The 20,451-nt window shown below is 39.0% G+C and overlaps 1 protein-coding gene across 3 annotated transcripts in view; it reads left to right on the top strand.

Annotated features, from left to right (window-relative positions):
- The window catches only part of ZNF407 (zinc finger protein 407), a 359,684-nt gene extending 342,835 nt beyond the window's left edge, over positions 1-16,849 (top strand). For all 3 annotated transcript variants that reach the window (XM_074877170.1, XM_074877178.1, XM_074877186.1), the window contains one exon: positions 14,254-16,849. In XM_074877170.1, coding sequence (XP_074733271.1) covers positions 14,254-15,602 — 1,349 coding nt within the window. In that variant the 3' untranslated portion in view covers positions 15,603-16,849. The remainder of the gene's footprint in view (positions 1-14,253) is intronic.
- The last annotated feature ends 3,602 nt before the right edge of the window (positions 16,850-20,451 follow it).

Below are 20,451 nucleotides of genomic sequence, written 5' to 3'. Positions count from 1 at the left end.
TGCAGCGAAATAGTGCATTATCAGCAATAAATGCCTCAGTGAGGAATGTTTTGCTGTTTTAAATCTCATCATAATGAGAAGAATGTAATATCTAGATACAAAGATTTTACTGGAAACTTTTTGAACTAGGCTGTTGTCATCTAACTGAAAATGAAAACTTGTTCATGATAATTAGACAAGGGAGATTAGTAGAAGACCCACACTATACATACTGTTTAGATGCAACTCCAGACATCTACTTTATCAGCTAGAACATGGCTGCGTTCATTTTTGCTTGCTTACCATGGGACAATCCCAGAAATAATTGGCAATCCATTGCCCTACTGCACTTAAACCCCTTGTCTACAAACATGAGGCAAAGTGAAGGTGGTTGAGGTTTCATTAAAATGAAGCACATAGTGTGACAGACCCAATCTGTGCCAGCTTTATAAAACAAAAGTGCCCAATTTTATCATCATTGCCTTTTGTTCTGCACAATGCTATTCACGCGGTGGTTTTATGAATGCTTGCTGGTAGAGTCTGTAAGCCTCGATTTATCTGACTGCTTTCTCTCCTCTGCTGTCTGTTCTCAATTGCACTGCTAGCTTCCCTGCCCCCACGGTTTCCCCTCCTTACCCAGCCCTTCTCCCCAGACAAATCCGAGGTAGAACCTCCTAGCAATTTTCCAAGGTTCTGGGCTCAAAGACTAAACTAATTTGGTTTTGAATTGCAGATCAAATGTAAACTGCAAAGAAGCATTTAATCAGTTAGGAGAAGCAAGGGTATGGCTTGTTTAAGTCCCAGAATCCATAAACCTGTAATGATTTTATTATATTGGTGTCAGTTTTCATTATTTTCATGAATGGGTATTCCCTGCTTAATGCACGATATTTGCATCTGATGAACCAACGAGTTTAAACATGGTTTGTTTTAATGCTTTGTGAATTTGCATTCAAATTCATCAGAAGTAATTCTATTTGAAATCACACAGGGCTAAACACAGTGGTTGTAAATCCATTTGAATTGAGATGCCAGAATCAGCCCATTAATCTACAAATCTACAATATAATTTTTGTATGGTTGGTGGGCTTTTGTTCGGTTTTTTCATGATGAGGCAGAGGGGATACCAAGTGCGTGTGTGGGAGGGGAAATGTTCAGGGAGGTTGTGATAAATTGACCACGAGGGAGTATATCTTTGTTATGGAAACTGGCCTGTGAAAGGAACATATGAAAGGCCAAAGACCATGGTTTGAGCATCTCTGTCACTGCCACTTGAGGTAGTTGCATGAGGAGAAAGGAAGTCTCTCAGATAAGCAGGTTTCCTAATATTTAGGACGATAGAAGTTGTCATCAGCACCTTCCATTCAGTCTGCAGAGTATCAAAGTTCACCCAAAGCTTGGAGCAGTGCTCTAGCCTGCATTTAGTATTTTATGTCTCTTGCTAAACACTCTGTTAGCTTGGATTTTTCTGTGGTCTCTTGTTAAAAAAGGAATGAATAAATAGAGCAAGGTTCACCTCCAGCAGCAACAGGGTCATTTTGGATGGGGTGGAGGGAGATATATTATAGCAAACAGTGCTTCATTTCTTGATGGCTGCAGAAGAAATCTGTACTTTTAGTGCCTAGAAAATGGTTTTAATTTCTGTGTTCTTAAATAGACTGAACTGTCTGAAATTAAGATGTTTGTTTAAGCTGCTAGTTACCAGATTTGAAGGTGTATAGATCATTGTTTGTGAGTGCAAAAACATGTGTGTATGAGAGGGATTACTCTATGAGAAGAAAGGTTTATCAACAACATGTTCCACTCTACACATTCTTCTTAAATGTAACAATGAATTTTTTGATAAAACTTATTAAAAAATTACAAAAATGTATAGTTATACCTAATGTACTTTAGCCTTTTAAAAGGAATGTCTTCATTTATCTGAATATGTGACAATTCAAAATGAAATTCATGCATGTTCATGCAGTCACTTTGCTTAGTTAGAATCAGCTGAAATCAGTCAGAGAGATATATTTATCTGGGACAAAAGTGATTTTTAGCTAACTTTGTGACTGCCTTCCTGCGGGAACAACCAGTGCTGGTTTGGCCCTTGTCAAGCAGAAATTAACGAGTCTAAGTTCCTGTTTTGAATGTCATAGACTGAGGCTAACTGAGGGTCCAACTTAGAAAAGCATTTAAGCCTATGCTTAGCATTAGCTATATGCTTAATTCCCAAAAGTCTTAACTACAGGCCTCTTCTTATGCGCTTGCAAGAATTGTGATGATCAGAAAGTCTACCATCTGACATCTGCGAAATGAGCTGGTAGACTTGAGTCTTTTTCATAATGAACCAGTTTCCATCTCATAAAATTCTGTAATTGCAGATGGTATCAGTGGACACCTATGACAATCTCAGCAGAGATTGCAGCCCGGCATTCCTCATTATAGGATACATGGACACTGAACTCCTCTGTGCTCATGAACATGGGGCTGATTCATTGACAGGGCATTATCAGGAAAATTGCAATGATGTGACTAGTGCTTCACTGTGGGTAAATGGAGTACCTCAACTCTTGGAGTTGACAATAGGCTCTTCTAAGAAATGATAATGCTGTGATTAAGACATAAAACTGGGACTCAGTACACCTGGGAATTCTTGTGTGACCCTGGCAACACACTTGTTTTTTACTTCTCTGCCTGAAAAGTTAGAATAATGCTTTTTCATTTTATGGTGTTAGTTACTGATAAATACATCACTAATTATGAGCAATTCAGGAGATACAGTTTTAGAAACACATGGTTAGATAAATGCTATTAGATTTTAAATTTCTGTTCAGTTTGCATTTGCATGTGCTTGTGCCTAGCACTAGTGGAAAGCAGGCCAATTTTATTTTGCTTCCTAATTCTGCATTGAGGAGATTAGCTTTAGGCACATAGACCTAAAAATCTTGCATAAAATTCACTTTATTGTGAAAGAGACACTAAAAAATAACATGTGGAAGAAGAAATACATTAATTTAGAACTTCCTTTAGCTTGTTCTTTTAGGCACTGATATAATTTTTCTGCCTGTGTACATTTCCATACATGTATTTTCATAAAGAAAATACTATCATTCAAATAGCTTTAGAGTCTTTTTGCTTCAGTAGAAGCACCTGAATAATGTTTTCAGGGTACTTGGAGACACACTGAAAGAAATGGTGAACCTCGGAGGGTTTTGGAGCACTGGAACGTATACCAAAAGATACAGCTATGAAATCTGTAAGTAAGGCCTACCTGGGACTCGTAGCAGCAGTTGCAACATGTGATGCCATGGGCTGCCCAGAAGCTCTTTAATCTGCTCATCTTTGAAAGGACAGACCACAATGAGTCCTCCTGCACGTTTTGTCTGTTGTGTAAGTTCCAGCAATAGTAAAAGTGCTTGGGGTCCACTTATGTTACCCCTAATGACGCTGTAGCAGGTCCTATGTAACAGCAGAATAAGAAGTTCATTAACTGCACTGTGCATCATGCTACAGACAAGTTAGGAACCATGGTGTTTTTAAAGCACTTGACATCATTTAGTTAACATGGTTTTAAGCATTATTTGGCTTCAGTTGTAGACATATATATAATAAATCTTTGAACAAGTGCTATCAGAAGTAAGAGCTAAGTGGCATTTAAAACATATTAGAAAAATGTGATCACTAAGTTTTAAAATATTCCCTCTTTTCCTAGCCTAAATTGGGCCTCTGGAAGGAAAAAATAAGAAGAACTAATTAAATGACCTGACAGGGTGGCAGGGTTTGTTTACTAGTCCGTATTTGAATAGGATTCATGCTTCATATGATTGACAGTCATTGCAAATTCTTTGGCTTTTTAAGACTTAAGGCGCCACGGTCTTGGGTGAACTTCAGTTCAGAATGGAGTTGTTTACAAAAGTTAACTAAGAAGTTACTGCAGCATCACATGCTATGTTTCACTGAACTGCTCTGGAATAGTATGGATTTGCAGTACAGATGGTGATGGCTTGGGTTAAATCATATTCTAACTACTGTGTAGTCAATTTATTCCATCTGGGAGCTTTGTCACCCTGGCACCTGGAAGTGAGCAAGGTAGCTGAATTGGCTTTCCATTGCTCACCATGTCCAAACATCTTCCTGCAGTACGGTATGAATGTTCTAGTGTTTCATCAAAATCAGATTATGCTGATCCAAAAGGGACAAAAATTTTCCTCCCTCTTCAGTATTTGCAGAATATGTAGCCAGAATATGTGCACTTAAGCCTTCAATATTTCCATGCAAGTCAGCCTTCTAATAGTTCTTGTTTCACTATTCTGAATATTCCTTAGTAAAGATCTCTTCTCTAGAGAGGTCAAGACATAATTCAGTTGTATCTGTACCAGAACAATGTGCAGTATACATGCCTTTGAATGTGCAATTAAAAATTGCTTTGGCCTGTTTTGTTTTCCTGTTTTACATTTTCATAAACTCACATGTAATTTGATGAACACTGTCATTCTTTAAATTTCTTCAGCATTACAGTTCTCAAGGGACTTCTCTCTCACTGAATGTCATTTTTGCATATTTACTTTTTCCACAAGTGCTAGTATGCAGTAGCAGAACTTGTATCTTGCATTGTTGGGTTTGTATTTACTTTTTTTACATCCTGTGTTTCTTTTTAATAATGTTAACACTTCCTCCCAATTTAGTATTAACTCCATATGCTATCTAAAAGCTGTTGATTTCTACCTCTAGCTAACCAACAATTTAGGTAGTTTTGTCAACAGAGTCATATGAAAATTACTCAGATCTTGAAAGCACAACTTTGCAGCCAAGTGGAAGGAACTCGAGTAAGGAGCTTCTGAGCACTTAGGCAAAGCTGCAGTGCAACAGTTTACTTTTCACTTCCCATGCAGCCCTGGCGCGCACACCATCTGAGCAATTCTGGCGTCGGTAGTGCTCAGCGGTGGCTCAGAAAGCACCACCTTTGGTGTCTTCTGTCTTGTTTTATCTACGTACAGCCTAGTGCCTTCTAACACTGAAAGTGGAAGACAGCTCCTTTAAGTACTACTCTATCAGTAGCACTGAAAATATATTTCTGTCAGCAGAAGGGTCAACTATATGAACAGCTCTTCTTTTGAAGATATGCTGGAAACATGCTGCTTCCATCCTTCACCAGAGGTGAATCATGAAAAAAGACTTTGTCACAAACTCAACCCTTGAAAGTGGTATAAAGGATTTACCCATCTCTCCAGCCTCTGCTTCCCATCCTACCTCCCAGAACCAGCACGTACCCATGCTTCACACTTCCTAAATAATCCTAGCATTACAGCTAAGCCTGTGACACTCTGATCTGAAAAATCAGCATCTTTTCCAAGAATTGTCAGTGCCTCAGGAGGAGTGAGGGCCCAGCAGAGGGGAAGGCCTCTGCATTGTAGCGGGACCACCTCTAACCAGCCCTATACCCTCCTTCTCAGAAGTTGTTGGATCCCTTGCACTGAGACTGTCTTTTGGGGTGGGAAATCTGATGTCAGAAGCCTGGGAACTGCCTTCATAATTAATTCACCTTCATCTTATGCCATGTGCCAGTTTGGGGACACCTGTACTGGTGGTTGATCCTATGCTGTGGTTACACATGTAAGGCTGAAGCATCTAATAGGTTGTTTTTTCAAAATAGGTTGGCACGACATACAGCTTTCAGACCAGATGATCGTAGTGTTCCTTTCCAGCTGTAGATCTATTGCAAAAATATATAAATACTATTAGCGACTGGTGTTACGTTTGATGCTATCAAACCAAAGAAATAGATCTTTCCCCACTGAAAACCTGCACAAGTTAAAACCATAGAACCCCCTTCCCTTGTTTTCTTCTGAAACTGGTTGTGATGCTCTCTTTCTCTCACTGTGCCAGCCTCTACTGTTTGATCAGATGTATGTCACTCCTCCACTTTTCTTTCCTATATTCCTGAGCAGGGGACAGGCAAAAAGGAAAACATCAACTGTACGTTAGTGTCCAGATAAAAAGCTGCAAAATTAAGTCATAAAGCTCACCCTTTTAAGCAAAATTAACTGATCTCATATTGGGCCAGCATAGCGCCCTCTTCCTGAAAGTTTATTACTTCCAGTCATATGACTCAGGGCTTATTCCAGTATGATTTTGATGAAGTCTGCAGAGAGTACACACATCTCCAATGCTTTGGATATTGAAACAGAATAATATTTTTTTTCTGACAAGATAGTGCATTAATTGCTTTACTTATGAGATGAGCGTTAGCTTTTGATATAACCCATCCCACAGACTCCTGACACCTTGCACGCTGAGAAGTCCTGTCCTTGAAGTTACTGTAGTGCACAATGATCAGAACTTATCGCTGATGTTTTGTTAGCATTTACTAGCACCGTCTTGGCAGAGGGTGACCTCTAGTACTGCCTCTAAACATTTTCAATTTACAGACTCAAGAATTTTTGCTGTCTTTGCCTCTCATTCTTTTGAAGAGGTCAGCCCTTTACAGATTTGCCACAAGAAAGAAGTTCAAAATACCCTATATACTTAAACAGCTTAATAGGAATATAGCCACAATGAACACACAACACACAATTCATTTTAATATTTATATAAGAAATTCACATTGTTTTAAGTGTACACAAGCAGCTGCTGTCATTTGGCTATGAGCAGATGTTAGACCTCCGAAAGCTTCGCTGATAATTAAAATACTAACAGTTAGTGTTTTACCCCAGCTGCAGGTTCTGTTTACTGTAAATTTGATTTTAATGGTGCCTCTGTGCAGTTATTGAATAGAGGTTTGTTTTCTACCATACATACAAAAGTGTCTGCAATGAAGACAAATGGTTATTTCCCATAATTTACTCTGGAAAGATATGAGTATACACTGTAACATAGTTGAATTTATAAATGAAATACAGATATGACTATCACGTTGGAAATGGTAGTTTCTGCTATCTTAACTAACAAAAAGAACTAGGGAAACTTACTATTTCTAGTTATAACCAAGCATTCCCCAAAAAAACTGCTGAGCTTTTCAAATGGGTTGAGACATGCCCTCAGGCAAAGAACAGGTGCTCCTTTTTACTGAATGGGTGCATAAATCAGAATAAATAAATACAGGAAATCATGATACTTGTATTTGATAGGTATGCAGAAGAATATAATTTCTGCTTGATCATTTAATAACATGATGTTTTATTCTAGGTATCCCTTACAAGTGTCTGTTCTCTTTAGTGCACATACGTACATCAGTCGTTAGGAAAGGCTAGCCACTTTCAGAATTGTTAATCCCAAGGGCCTGATTATGCAAACACAATGCATAATGCAAGCTCCCATATTTAGTCCCTTTGAGACTATTGAGGCTAACTATGGCAGTAAGCAGTACTCTTGATAAATAAATGTTTATAAGACCAGAATCTATACATATATATTCTTGAAAAAACAAAAAATCTTGCTGAGATAATAATGACAAAAAGGGTTTTTTGCTTTTTTTGACAAAACAGTTACTGTCTGGGACTAGGCCAATTTCAGAAATCCACATCATTTTCCTTATGAGCAGAGCTTGTGGGCGTTTTTCCCCTGATTTTCTCATATTAGCATTCATATTATTTTTCATATTATCTTACATGTTCTGTCTGCCTAGGAAACAGAAATCTCTGGTCTGACTAAGCACGATCTGTACCTCTTGAAATTGAGATTCTGATTTAGAAGTGCTAAAAATGCACTTTCCAGTTGCACTACAGGGGATAAAGCAGGAAAAGTGCATCCATGTAGCATCAATGTCAGTTGTTCCCAAACTGAGGGCCAGAGTGTAGCGACTGCCAAGGAATGTCCAGGCTGGCCATCCTCATCTCCAGCTGCTAAATTGTACTGGAAGAGCTAGCTAAAATACTCCAAATACATTCCTAATGCTGCTTGCCCGTATAGATAACTGCTGTATATGCCACAGTGAGGTTTTTGTTCACACGTAGGAGTTGAGAAGACAAACCTGCATGGTGGCAAGCAGGGAAAGGGGAAGAGTGGTCTACAAGTAAATCAGTTACTGTGCAGATTAGGCAGTGTAAAATCTGCACCTTAACACTGTACATATTTGCCATGATCAGTGTGAGTTTTGGTATGTATATTTTTTTATTTGCATAGCTTCTGTAACACTGGGCTGTATAGTGTTCATTTTTGACCTTGAGTGCAGGAAAAGAGAAAACTGAAATTTTTCACAGAGAAGGCCTTTTCCCAGAGGTTAATTGGACACTGGAGGGAAACTAAACCGAACCAAACAAACTGCCTAAAAACCCTAACTGAATGGCTCAGCTATTTATTTTGGTGGTTGTTTTTTTTTTTTTTTATTTCTTTTTGTTGCTGTTGTCACAGTCCTCTAAGGTGTGGGAGGTAAAAAATAACAAGCAGGAAATTTCAGTCTGTTTTTCAAAACAAAAAAAATTGCAAAAATATTTCCTTTTACATTTTAAGGAAGCTAAAAGGACATCTGCTGCTTTGTTTAAGATACCTGAAAGGTTAAAACTTCATCCTTTATCCAAGCAATTCTTAGAAGACCTTGAGGTTTCTAAACATGATTGAGTGGTTAAGGACAAAGCTAGAAGCCAAGGATGTTTTTAGTTTCGTCATTGAAACATGTCATTACTGGATTTTTAAGTATAAAATGAACTATGAACATTATTTGGAATTTTGTTGCTTAATTTTCTTTTTATAGTAATAATATACTGAAAGGAAAAAAACCTTGCTGCATTTGTATCTCTTGAGATTTATGTACTTTGTGTCAATGGCAGAGTATTTTTTTGTCTCTTAGGGAGCTGGTCAAATCCTCTATAGGTATACTTATTTGTACTGCTTTACAAACATTTGCTGCCTTTGTGGACATAATAGTTCTGACATAGCCATTTTGGGTTGCGGATTTGTTTCACTTCTTGGTTTGACCCATCCTATTTTCTGTCCTTCACCAGAAGATGTGAATGAGCTTTCACAACCTCTTATTTAGTAGCTTAACTATCTGTTTTAGAAAATGCTGGTCCATGTATTGCTTGCACATAAAAACCTTACAAATGAGAAAGAATAATTTTTACTGTGGTTAAGGAGCAGAGATCTGAAAAATGTGGCTTATCTGTATGACCTCTGAAAATTGAGGAAATCCCAAAGTTGTGACATTGTGCCACAGTTCTTAGGCTGCACTTAATTAAAGTAGAGATCATTACCAAAATAATTTAAATTTTTTTTTTTAGAAAAAGGAACAGGAACTTGAAGCTTGATCAAGGCCTAAATTATTTCTTAATGAATTTGAATGGTGGCCTTACCATACCATTGAAAATATTGTACTGCCATGTAGACAGTAACTTTTAAAATAAAAAAAATCAGTTACTCATTCAAGTGATGCCAAATATAAGTAGCATTTTCTTTATCTTTTAAATTCCTTGAAGGTTGTATTTAATTGAAGGAAAAGATGCTTCTTTGCATTTGCATTCATTGCATTTTAGTAGATACCAAAGATTCACATGTGTCAATAAATAACATACCTAATGGCCAAAGTATGAAAAATTAAGTGTTGCTGAATAGGGTGCTATAAATCAGGCCTCTTAGAACTTTTACAGAAAAGGAAAAATAGCTGGTTTAAACTTGCTGCGTAAATGCAGATCATTTCCGTCGTCGTAATAGATTATTTCATTTATGACTTACTGCTTTGTCCTAAAGGTGCTCCTTGTGAAGGATGTCCTCAGCCTAGCCTCACCATGCACAGCCGCTTGCTACAACTTTTGGGGAAGGGTTAGAATTCTAAAGAGGCTGCTGGCTGAGAGCAAAGTGGTGCTTTACATATAATATTATCCCAGACTTTCCTAACGCATTACGCATTTCTTTCTGAGACAAGTCTCCTTAATGCCATCTTTATCTGCTACACGATGCATGAAATCTACTTTCTGTTTTAGAACTGCGGCTGACCCCTGACCCTGTGAGTGGCGCCACAATGTGACCTTTCTATTGTCATCAGCTTTCATTCTCCTGAAAATTCTATGAATTTTTATTACAAGTTTTTTTAAACCAAGCTGAGGCTTCAACAAATTACTTGACACAGATGAGATGAAGTTGTTGAAGTAGTGTTAGATAAGTTTTACAGCCAGCATGTGTGCTGCTGAACAGTACAAAGCCAGTGTCCTACAATGTCATACACCAGTAACTGCTGAGCCTACTATTGGATAAATACATCATTTTATGGAACATTGATTGTTCTATAAACCCAATGGAGTATTATGCTCTATGATCAAACCATTTAGATTGTGTGTAGAGCACAGAAAATGCCATATTCAGGATGGTACTAAAAGTGCCATTTGTGTATTTTATGGATGTCATTACGGGGGAAACTTCTCTCTGTAGGCCCTGTTTACTGCAAAATTTTTTAGTCTGTAATGACATTTTTCATTCACAACGTATGCCTTCAAGAGAGGGGGCCCTTGTTTTATTTGTTTCATTCAAGTTTACTGCACAAATCCTGTACATTTTAATTAAATGTAAGCTTAACAAAAGAATAAGGTATTTATTCTGTGGGGAACAAATGATGACAGTAACAAAAGAATAAAACAGACACACAAAAGAAACTCAGGTATTGAGTAAAAGAGAGGGAAAAAGGTACTAAGCCCTATTTGTAGTTTCCCAGAAGCACATTAAACATCAAAGCATTTCTTTTAGCCCTATTTCAGGAGTTTGTGGTCTCTAAGAATTAAAATAACCTGCAAATATGGATTTAATGTCTAAAAAATCCTGACATTTTCAAATAAAAAACTAACAGTCGCTCAGGACTCCAACTGATAAATAATGGCTCTGCTGAAATGACAGACTTCTTGGAAAGAAACCAATTCTGTGATCATTGCACCCCTAGATATGAAACACCTCTTTAGAAATTGTCTGAATATGAGCTCTCATATCATTATATTTTGTCATTTTAATGCTTATTTGTGTATCTTTTTAATTTGCAATGACATGCATTCAGCAACAAGTCCACTTTTCCTAATATTAATGTGGGCTTGTATTGCAGCTTATGTTTGCCATGTCATCCAACACTTACCCCTTCTCTTTACCCGTTTTTAAGAGGGGGCAAGAGGCAGGCTGGATTTAGGACAACATGATTTGTTGCTACATATAGTCCAATAATGTGACATGTTTCTTAAATACATAAAAATTCCTACAAATGTTGTGTTGGATAGCAGTGCTCCATTATAGAAATGCAATGTTCCAAAGTCAAAATAGCAGCTAAACCTCAAAATATGTTGTTTTCTAAATATCTTCCCTACTTGCCTTTTCACTGTTAAAGCAAAAGAAAACCAGTAGAATCTGCAATTCATATTTACCATGAAAAATCACTAAAATTGAAGTTGATGTTCCCAGTAAATTCTTGGTCATAGTCCAGTTAAAATTTAAAGTTACAGTAGATTCACATTAGTTTAAATGACACTTGAACTTCTACACAGCTCAACATTAATTCATTATAGTTGAAATGGAAGAATCTTCAGTGGGTGAATCTTTTACAATCTGATTGAGGCTGTTACATTTTATAGGAGCCATTTTTCAAAGCAGTACTGACAGCACTCGAAGTTATTAAATTGCTGAATCAAAAGATGGACCTGCAATTGCATTTATGAACTGTGATGGAATAGCTGGGGTTGCACTGAGCTGAGGTTAAGATGTTGGTGTAGTTAAGCTTCATCACACCCCTTAGTGACAGCAGTATTTACCCATGTAGTTTACTTTAATGGTCAGGAAGTGGCTTAACTCACCTCTGGATTCAAATAGATTAAGTAAGCAGTCAGAATGGCATAATTATCAGTGCTGCGAGGGATTCACCGGATAGCTCTTCACCCAGGAGACTTCCCATTCAATTGCACAATAAAGACTGGAGTTGCATAGATTCATGGGTACAGCATTTATTTGAGGAGATGAAAACAGGATGAATTTCCTTTTTCTTTCCCTTCCCCAGACCAGAGCTTCTCCCCAGTGCTGTGTCCCATACATAAATTATCATGATCTTAGGGGAAAGATGTCATGATTTTGCTGTGCGTGTGTGAAAATTATGATCGTAGAGTTATTTTGATTTTGAAATCCAGTGGAAAATGCATGATTTGTAGAGTTATTTTGATTTTGTGCCACATCACTGCCAGGCTCCTCTTTTATCATGTCAACAAAGCAAGATTCCTGAGAGAATTAATTACTTCTACTCTATTATAAAATGTGGAGGAGCTAAGATAATTGTCATTTTATGTTGATTTCCCCTTCCTATTTTTCTGCTCTTTGGGGGGTCTTGTGAATGTCAGTGCCTACAGAGAGCACAAGAAAAGTGGGGATAAGAACCAGTCGTACCACAGTAAGCTTCCTTCTTGCTTGTGCCTGACAAAATGTACTTCAATTGCATGTGCCAGATTTATCATGCAGCATCACTTGGAAACACTCTAATGGTTTAAATTGTTAATTTTCTTTTCCAAAGATAGCCTGCCTTGCAAACTAAGATGGAGAAAGTTGTATAACATCAGTTCAGACTTGTGAAGGTGATTCGCAGCCGTTCAGCTTAACAAAATTACTGCTTGTGCTTCACAGTACAGTTCGCCACCAGAAGCTTTGCAATAGAAAGAAAGAAAGAAAGAAAGAAAGAAAGAAAGAAAGATAGATAGATAGATAGATAGATAGATAGATAGATAGATAGGAAGGATAGATGGCTGGCAGCAAGAGCTCAGTCTTTTAAGCATTGGTGTTATCTTGGAATAGTAGCTTGATATGCACTTTAGTATATTAACTTGCTAGAGGCTGCAGGATGCCAAGTATTCGGTCTCGGAGTAACACAGCTCCTAAGTGTGAACTTACTTTTAAGCAAATGAGTCTTTGGATTTTAGAGCCCAGTTTAGTTCTCTGTGGGATCCAGGGCCTGATGTCTTTATGCTTCGGGTAAAAGAGCCCCCTTAGATCAGCTTTAGTATAATTTTCTTGGCCTCTTGATTTCAACAGAACATGTTGTTCATTAGAAGTGTCTTGGTGGCTTGCAAAGTACAGTGCTAGCCTGAAATTTGACTACAAGAGTCTTTTTTTTTCTTGCTTGTTTTATCCCAAACAAGCAATGGTGTATCTATGTATGTTAGTGAAAAGATTCTACACCTGTTATTCCAGAGATATGATTTCAGTTTGTGTAGGTGAATTTAAACTAGAGCGTGGGTGTAGGTAGTCTCAGCAGCATGGACTTCATCAGCCTTCCCAAGGCCTATCTGGCATTAGACCCTCACCTCGTTCTCAGTGTTCGGGACCCCCTCTTCTCTCAGTGTGCACTGGTTGTGGCCTAAAGCTTGCTCCCCGGCACCTGCAGGAGCTGCAGGGGTGCTTCAGCATGGCACTGCCATGGGGAGACAGCGAGTGCTAGAGCTGTTCTGCCACAGACATCCACAAAGCTGGTCACAGGGTGCTCTCAGTTATGTCTTCCCAAAAATGCCCGAGGCAGCCCCGAGGCTGTGCTTTGAGAATGGTGGGCTTGACTTCATGCAGTTGTGGGCATCATTTGCTTTGCTGAAGCTTTACTGTTAGTGAAGAGAACTGAGAAGGAAACCTTCATTGACCCAAAACCAGAGCGAGTGGCAGAGCAAGCATTTGGAATGTGGAGGTTACAGGTATTTTAATTTGTTAATTGATTTCATGTAGAAATAATCAAGAAGTGTAATTGAGGTTTCTGTGGATGATATTTTATAGAATATCCTGCCTAGGGTAAGAAAACTACAGAGTGTTTTCTCCAGGTAACTAGGCTAGTGACTGAGTCAGTCAGGTGTGCTGGAGAAGATGCTAGGTGGGAAATGAAGGGGAAGACAATGGCATCAAAATGACAGCATGGCAATTACCTCGCCAACAAAAGCAGGGTATTAAGAAGATCAGCCACAGTTTTTCACACCCAGATATGTTTAATGTAATATATGATCCTAAAATTCATTACTGAAGTACTGAAATATCACCGATAGGATCTTCTATAAAAGATGTGTTAATGGCTTTTAACTGTATACTGTATTTATCTGGGCTTTGTTATACAGCATATTTTTAAAAACTCATTTAAATTGTTAATAGGCTGCAGAATTGTTAAACTCAGCAATTATTTCAACCTGTAAATATGTTATTTGGAAAACATGCAAATTGTTTTTGTTCGCTTGCTCATTTTATCTGTGTTTTCTGCCAGTGAAATCTAAAAATTGTCAAGGAATTTTTTTCCATTTAAGCTACAATTTGTTAAAGTAATGAACTGATATTTGCCATGATACCATGTTAACAGCATATTTTATCTTGTAGGCATTGTGTCCAAGTCCTATGAGTGTCGACTGAAGGGGCAAGGAGCAACCTTTGTGGAAACCACAAGTCCTTTTACTGCAGCAGCACTGGGAGAGGTTTCTCCAGTTAAAGAGAAGGTCTTTCGGGGCAGTAGAAGACAGCCACAATCACCTGAAGAAGTTCAGCAAGTTATTATTATTCAAGGATATGATGGCGACTTTGCAATTGATGCCTCTGTGGAAGAAACAGCAGCAGCTACCCTTCAGACTCTAGCAATGGCTGGTCAGATGGCCAGGGTGGTCCATATTACAGAAGATGGGCAAGTCATAGCTACAAATCAAAATGGCTCACACATGAGTAGTATGGTTCCAGGGCAGATACTTACCGAGCATTTAGCAGATGGTGCCACACAGGTGGTAGTGGTTGGAGGAACAGGAACTGATGTGGAGGAGGCCGTTCGAATAGACGCAGTTCCTGACTCCAGTAGCGCTGTACTGCAGCAGATAATGCGACACGAAGTTTTAGATACTTCTGAAGCTACAGTCCATCCTCCAGACTCCGCCTCGGCGTTAGATGCCCTGCTTTGTGCTGTTACAGAGCTAGGTGAAGTGGAAAACAAATCTGGACTCCTTGACAGATGCAGGTCTAGTCACAAAGATTTCCTGCAAATGCCAAACCCAGAGACACCCAGCGTTCCTAGGGATGCAGAGGGACAAGAAATACAAATGTTCCATGAAGTTCAAGAGACTCAGGGAGATACCAAACCTATGGAAGTAGTGACGCGGGTCATGCACCCATCGGCTATAATTGCATCTCAGGAGAGAGCTCAGGCTGCCTTCAAGAAAATGGTCCAAGGAGTATTACAGTTTGCTGTATGTGATACGGCTGCAGCCGACCAGCTGATGAAAGAAGGTGTCACTCAGGTCATTGTAAATGAGGAAGGGACTGTGCATATGGTAGCTAGAGAAGGCTCCCAGATAATTATGCAGGAAGCTGGTAGCCACGCGCTCAGTGTCCAAAGCGAGCACATGGATTTAGTTGAGTCAGATGGGGAAATATCACAGATTATTGTCACAGAAGAAATAGCTGAAGCCATGGTTCAGGATCCTGATGGTGACTTCTCTGAAGGTGCAACTCACTATATCGTCACAGAATTGCCACCAGACATGCAGGATGAGGCTGGTGTGTACTCACATGCTGTGATAGAGACAGCTGGGTCTCAAGAGATTTTGCAGGCTGGTACTGCTATAAAAACAGAAGCTGTATCCCCTGATAGAGCAGAACAGTTAACAAGTATGGTCATTTATGCAGAGGGTGGCTCACAAGTAATTCAAGGCCAGAGAGATGATAACAAAGTACAAGAAGCATGAAGAGCTTCATCAACTAGGCCTGATGCAGGGCAAAGCTGGAAATTATCAGATCCATGGCAGCACTGTATTCCTGGAACATTTTCTGTAAAACCTTCTCAATACAACATCCTCCTCACCAGGTAACAAATAAGCACCCTGTGGGAGGTGAAGGTCAGCTACTAGGAGGAGTTCACTGAAAAGGATAGTACAGTCTTGTTACAATAGCGCTAAGAATTATTATATGGGATTATTATAAAACAAGCATATTAGGGTACAAAAGAGAATAAAAAACTCCCTCCCCCCCCCCAAAAAAAAAAAAAAAAAAGAAGTAGGTATTGTTCTGTTCACTGCTTTCTTTGTTGTTTTTTTTTAAAATGTTGTTTCATCTCAAGGTCATTCCCTGCCTTCTGTCATTTTTGTCTAACACAATCACAGGAATAAAGTAATTCCACTTACATGAACATTTTGTGAACAGATAAATAAGCAAAAAATACAAAACCCACCATAACAAGGTGAACAGGTAAGCTTACATATTGTAATCAGTGCCCTTCTTCATTTTAAAGAAGAACAGGTGACATTTTGCTTTCTAGAATCTTACTTTAAAATATCTCTGGCTAAAAATATGTTATCAAAATAAGTATTTTTTGCATCTGAAATAAAATTTTTCATAGTAGCTTACTCTTTCATGGTATGACATAGGACTTTCCCCAAAGAAGAGCTCAAAAAAGCTACACTTCAGAAAATTCTTGATTATACATATTCAGGAAGAAGAACTTGATGCCTGTAACTTCCACTTAATTTTAGATGAGAGTCCTACATAAGAAATGTGCATTTTTTGAAAAAAAATATTGTCACTGTCAGTGTTTTGCTTTTCTTATAAATAGTGCTTCATATAAATACCATTTTGCAGTTCATTTTGTGAGAGACTTCTGAAATGTTATGGGTTTTTTTAAAGAAAATTCTGACATTGACATTAACAAGTAGAAAAAAAAAAAAGGTGACCTTGTATTTCTTGCTTAGTCCAGAATGTCAGTTATTTACTTGTGGATATACTGCAATTGGTCAATGCAAGTTCATGTTGAAAAGATTTGTTTCATGATACAACTGCTTTTGTTTCTTTAAAAAAAAAAGTAAAATATAAACTGGCAAGGTTTGGGGATTATTTTTTTTGTCTTTCAAATAAAATGTTAGCATTAAAATGAAGCATCATGATTTTTAATATTAAGCAATAAACAGAACTGGCATTCAGCGGGAGCAAACGAATGCTATCTGTTTTGTCTGTGCATTTTCTCTTTTCTCTTTTCCTTTCTCTAGCTTGCTAGATAGATAAAGATAAAAGAATCTAATTTCTGAAGTGTGCCTCATGCATGCTTAATATAATTGTGTAAGTGTTTAGGGTATAAGCCATGCTGACTCTAGAGATAACTGGGTTTCCTATCATGTTTAATATCTTAAAATTATCAACTGTAAGAAAGTTGGGTGAGGTAAAACAATAGTTCCTTCCTGAAGCAACTGTTTAAAAATGTATTTTCTGATGGAGCTTAGGAAAGGTGCTTCATTCTGGGGCTATAAGATCCTGCTGTCTTTTCATCTCTTTTCATTATTATTTTTTTAAATTTTATTATTTTCCAGGAATTAAGGTTGTGTCTTTGTCAAACCCCCAAAAAAGTAAATTTCAAGTTAGACATCGAGATTCATAATTAGCCGAGTTTGACTTGCTCATCTTTCTTAAAAATGACAGGCTGTTCACTTACTCTTAAATACTGTCTTCAGCAAACAGTGACAGGATCAACTCCCGTTTGTTATCAGGAAAAAGGTGACCTTTACAAAATGATGGCCCTCTGCAAGACTCTCACAGATGTTCAAAAAACGGAATGTTTTTCAGTGGAAATATTTCTTCTTGATCATTTCTCCTGTTAACTGTAGCCCTGTGGTCTTGCAGCTTGGATGCTAATTCTTTGCTGTGCTTAGTCCTGTATGGCTAACCTTTCTGCTGCAGTACAGGGTGTTGACACTGACATGCTGCAGTTTACCATTTGTGATTTATTTAGGATAAATATGTCTCAGGTGGCATTTAATCCTTCATAAAACCAGTGTAGCCTGCAGTGTCAAACCAGCAATCACATTGTATGCACAATGAAAAGAGCAGACCTTTGCATTAAAAAAAAACAGTGGTAGGTGTTCCTGTGCTTGAGAGCATTGGAAAGGATTCACTAACCTACTGTGTGCTGTAATTACCTGGAAGCTCAGGTTAACGATACTTCTCTCTGAGCGCAGCCTGATCAGGAGAGCTAATATTTTTCTAGGGCTTTTTTTTTCCCTTCATTTTTAATGTGCACTTTAAAGTTAACTTATTAGAGCCCTACAAATGTAACATTAGAAATCAAGGGTGACACTCATTCCTGTGCAGACAGCCTGCTTAAGGACCCCACACACCATCTCAACCCTATGCTAAAATACTCTCTGCCATACACCAAAAGTTGAGGCTACGGCAGATCTCTCCCAGGGCTTAGGAAACTCATCTCTGGCACGTCTTCCTCCCATGCCTGAGCTACTGGCGCTGTGCAGTATCCTAAACTGGGAGGAGGTTAGCTGGCTCACTCCACAGATCTGCCAAGCTTTCCCCTGCCCTCTGCCCTGGGGAGCGGGGAAGGCGGCAGCAGAGGCAGGCGCTCAGGGTGGAGCAGCACCTGAGGAGGGCCTGACACCCCAGGATGGCCACGCACGGTGCTGGCGGGGCGCCTGCGGCATGTCGGGGAGCAGGCCCAGGGGCTGCAGGAGCCCTTTGCCACAGGTAGCATCCACCGTCAGAGCATAGCAGAAGAACTTGTGCCGTGAATCTGGGAAGATGTATAGCCCAGGCAGCCATTCACACCTAAAAGTATGTTTTGCTGTTTGGTTTGAACATCTTCAGCTGCCTGTCTCCCAGAGAAGTCAAGGGCTGTGCTGTAATGGAAGTGGTTTGAGAGTGCAGTGTTCCCTCATCAGTCGGTTGCCTTCTGATGTTCTGACTGACAGAGACATTGACTTAATTTCTTCTTTGTTACCCATTCTGAATAAGCATTAACAAAGTTGGATCATACCGAGATGATGCCAAACAGGTAAGTAAACAGGTAAGTGCTTAGGAAGCACTGAACTACTAGTATGCAAGGGGGCGGGGGGGGGGGGGAACAAAACCAAAACCAACAACAACCAAAAGTGAACAAAAAACCCCTAAATGAAAACAAGGCCAAAGGAAGAAGAGATGTTTCTGGCAAGCAGTTTCATCCTCCATTTCTTAAGAATCAGATATACACCTCCTGAGGCAGTGTCTCCTGGCCCCTGAATTCAGGCTCTATCTTTGGAGAGAAATTGGAGATAAGAGATAGCTGAAAACTATGTTTAGAGAAATATTTCCTATAACAAAAACAAAACAAAAAGAACCCAACACAACCCAAAGTGCCCACAGCTACATACCATTCTGCCTGACTACCAGCTGCACGTCGCTGTGGAAGTGAGACGAGCCAGAGCCAATAGTTGATGCGCTAAGGTATGCACATGTGGATTGTGCACAGTGCTGCAAGCACTGCTGTCATTTATAAATGCTGCTCTAATACCAGAAATGTTAGGTGTGAGGTCCTAGAAGAAATATATTTGTGATCTTTGTGGGCAGTGGATTCAGCTTGTATAATCGCTGTAGGAATCTCTGTGTGTGGAAGTTCTTGTGCCTTGGGCTATCCCTGAACTGAACCTAAGATGAAAATGCAGGTGAGTCCCCTTTAGAAAATCCTAGGGATTAGGAGATGGGGTTGGAGCTACTGGCAGAGTGGTACAAGGAGCTGGCATTGTGGCAGACGCAGCCCTCAGAAAGCAACTTCTGGAGCTTTTTTCCAACTTTCCCTGCTCAGTAGACTTCCTGAGCACAAAAGCTGTAAACAGAATAAAAAAAAGAGAGAAGGATGAAGACAAAACCACTCCTGAAATTTGAAACAAAGGTAGTTCTAGTGAGAGGATTAAGTAACAGAAAAAAGGTCATTCATTTGACAAAATAAAAAAGAGCTGTAAGTTTTTACTTATTTTACTGTGCAATATTAGCCCATAATTTAAGATAGCACACAGCTCACTTAAACAGCCTACCCCTGTTCCATCTTGTTGAAGAATACAATTCGTTTTCTACTCCTCTAGGGTGATATCATTTTATATGAAGAAAAAAGTTAGCTCAGATGGCAGTTATATGTTTCGGAAGCACCTTCTAATCAGGGATTGGTGATTCATTATTAGCTTCAGCAGGCGATCCATCTGACATGTAAGGGGAAAAAATTAGCAGCTGTCACTGCATGATGAGTTAATTTCCTGATAGGCCTGACACTGAAAAGCCATTTGGAGACATGGAGATGGCTGATGAGAAAACCTGGTGCTGGTTTATAATTGGAGAGAAAGAAAGGGCAGAGAGACAGAGGGAGATGGGGGAGGGACTGAGGCTAATCTACAAGTGGGGATGGATGTTTGTATATTTACTAAATAGACTGCTTCACAATAACCCGCATTACTGGGCATATACACCTCGGCAGTTAAGTAATAAGGACCAGGGCCTTTCATTTTCCTTCTGCCACGTGTCATTATTTCTAGTCAATTGTAATTAGTACTCCAGACGGTTTTACGCTTACTCTAGCCCGGGTGAACGGTGTACAAGCACGCGATTGGGTTATCTTGCGGTGACATTGAAACCTGACATTTTAGTGGAAAGGGGAGAAAATGACGCTATCCCTTTAATGGTTCTTGCTGCAATTTTCTTAATTGCAGCTTGAGATTTCAATCAATCATACAAAAATAAACTTATCTGAAACAAATATTGCTAAAACTTCCAAGGGCACAATTGCAAATGATGAAA

This window comes from Strix uralensis, chromosome 1, assembly GCF_047716275.1.
Source record: "Strix uralensis isolate ZFMK-TIS-50842 chromosome 1, bStrUra1, whole genome shotgun sequence".
NCBI classification, from domain to species: Eukaryota; Metazoa; Chordata; class Aves; order Strigiformes; family Strigidae; genus Strix; species Strix uralensis.
This window is presented reverse-complemented; position numbering and strand designations above follow the sequence as displayed.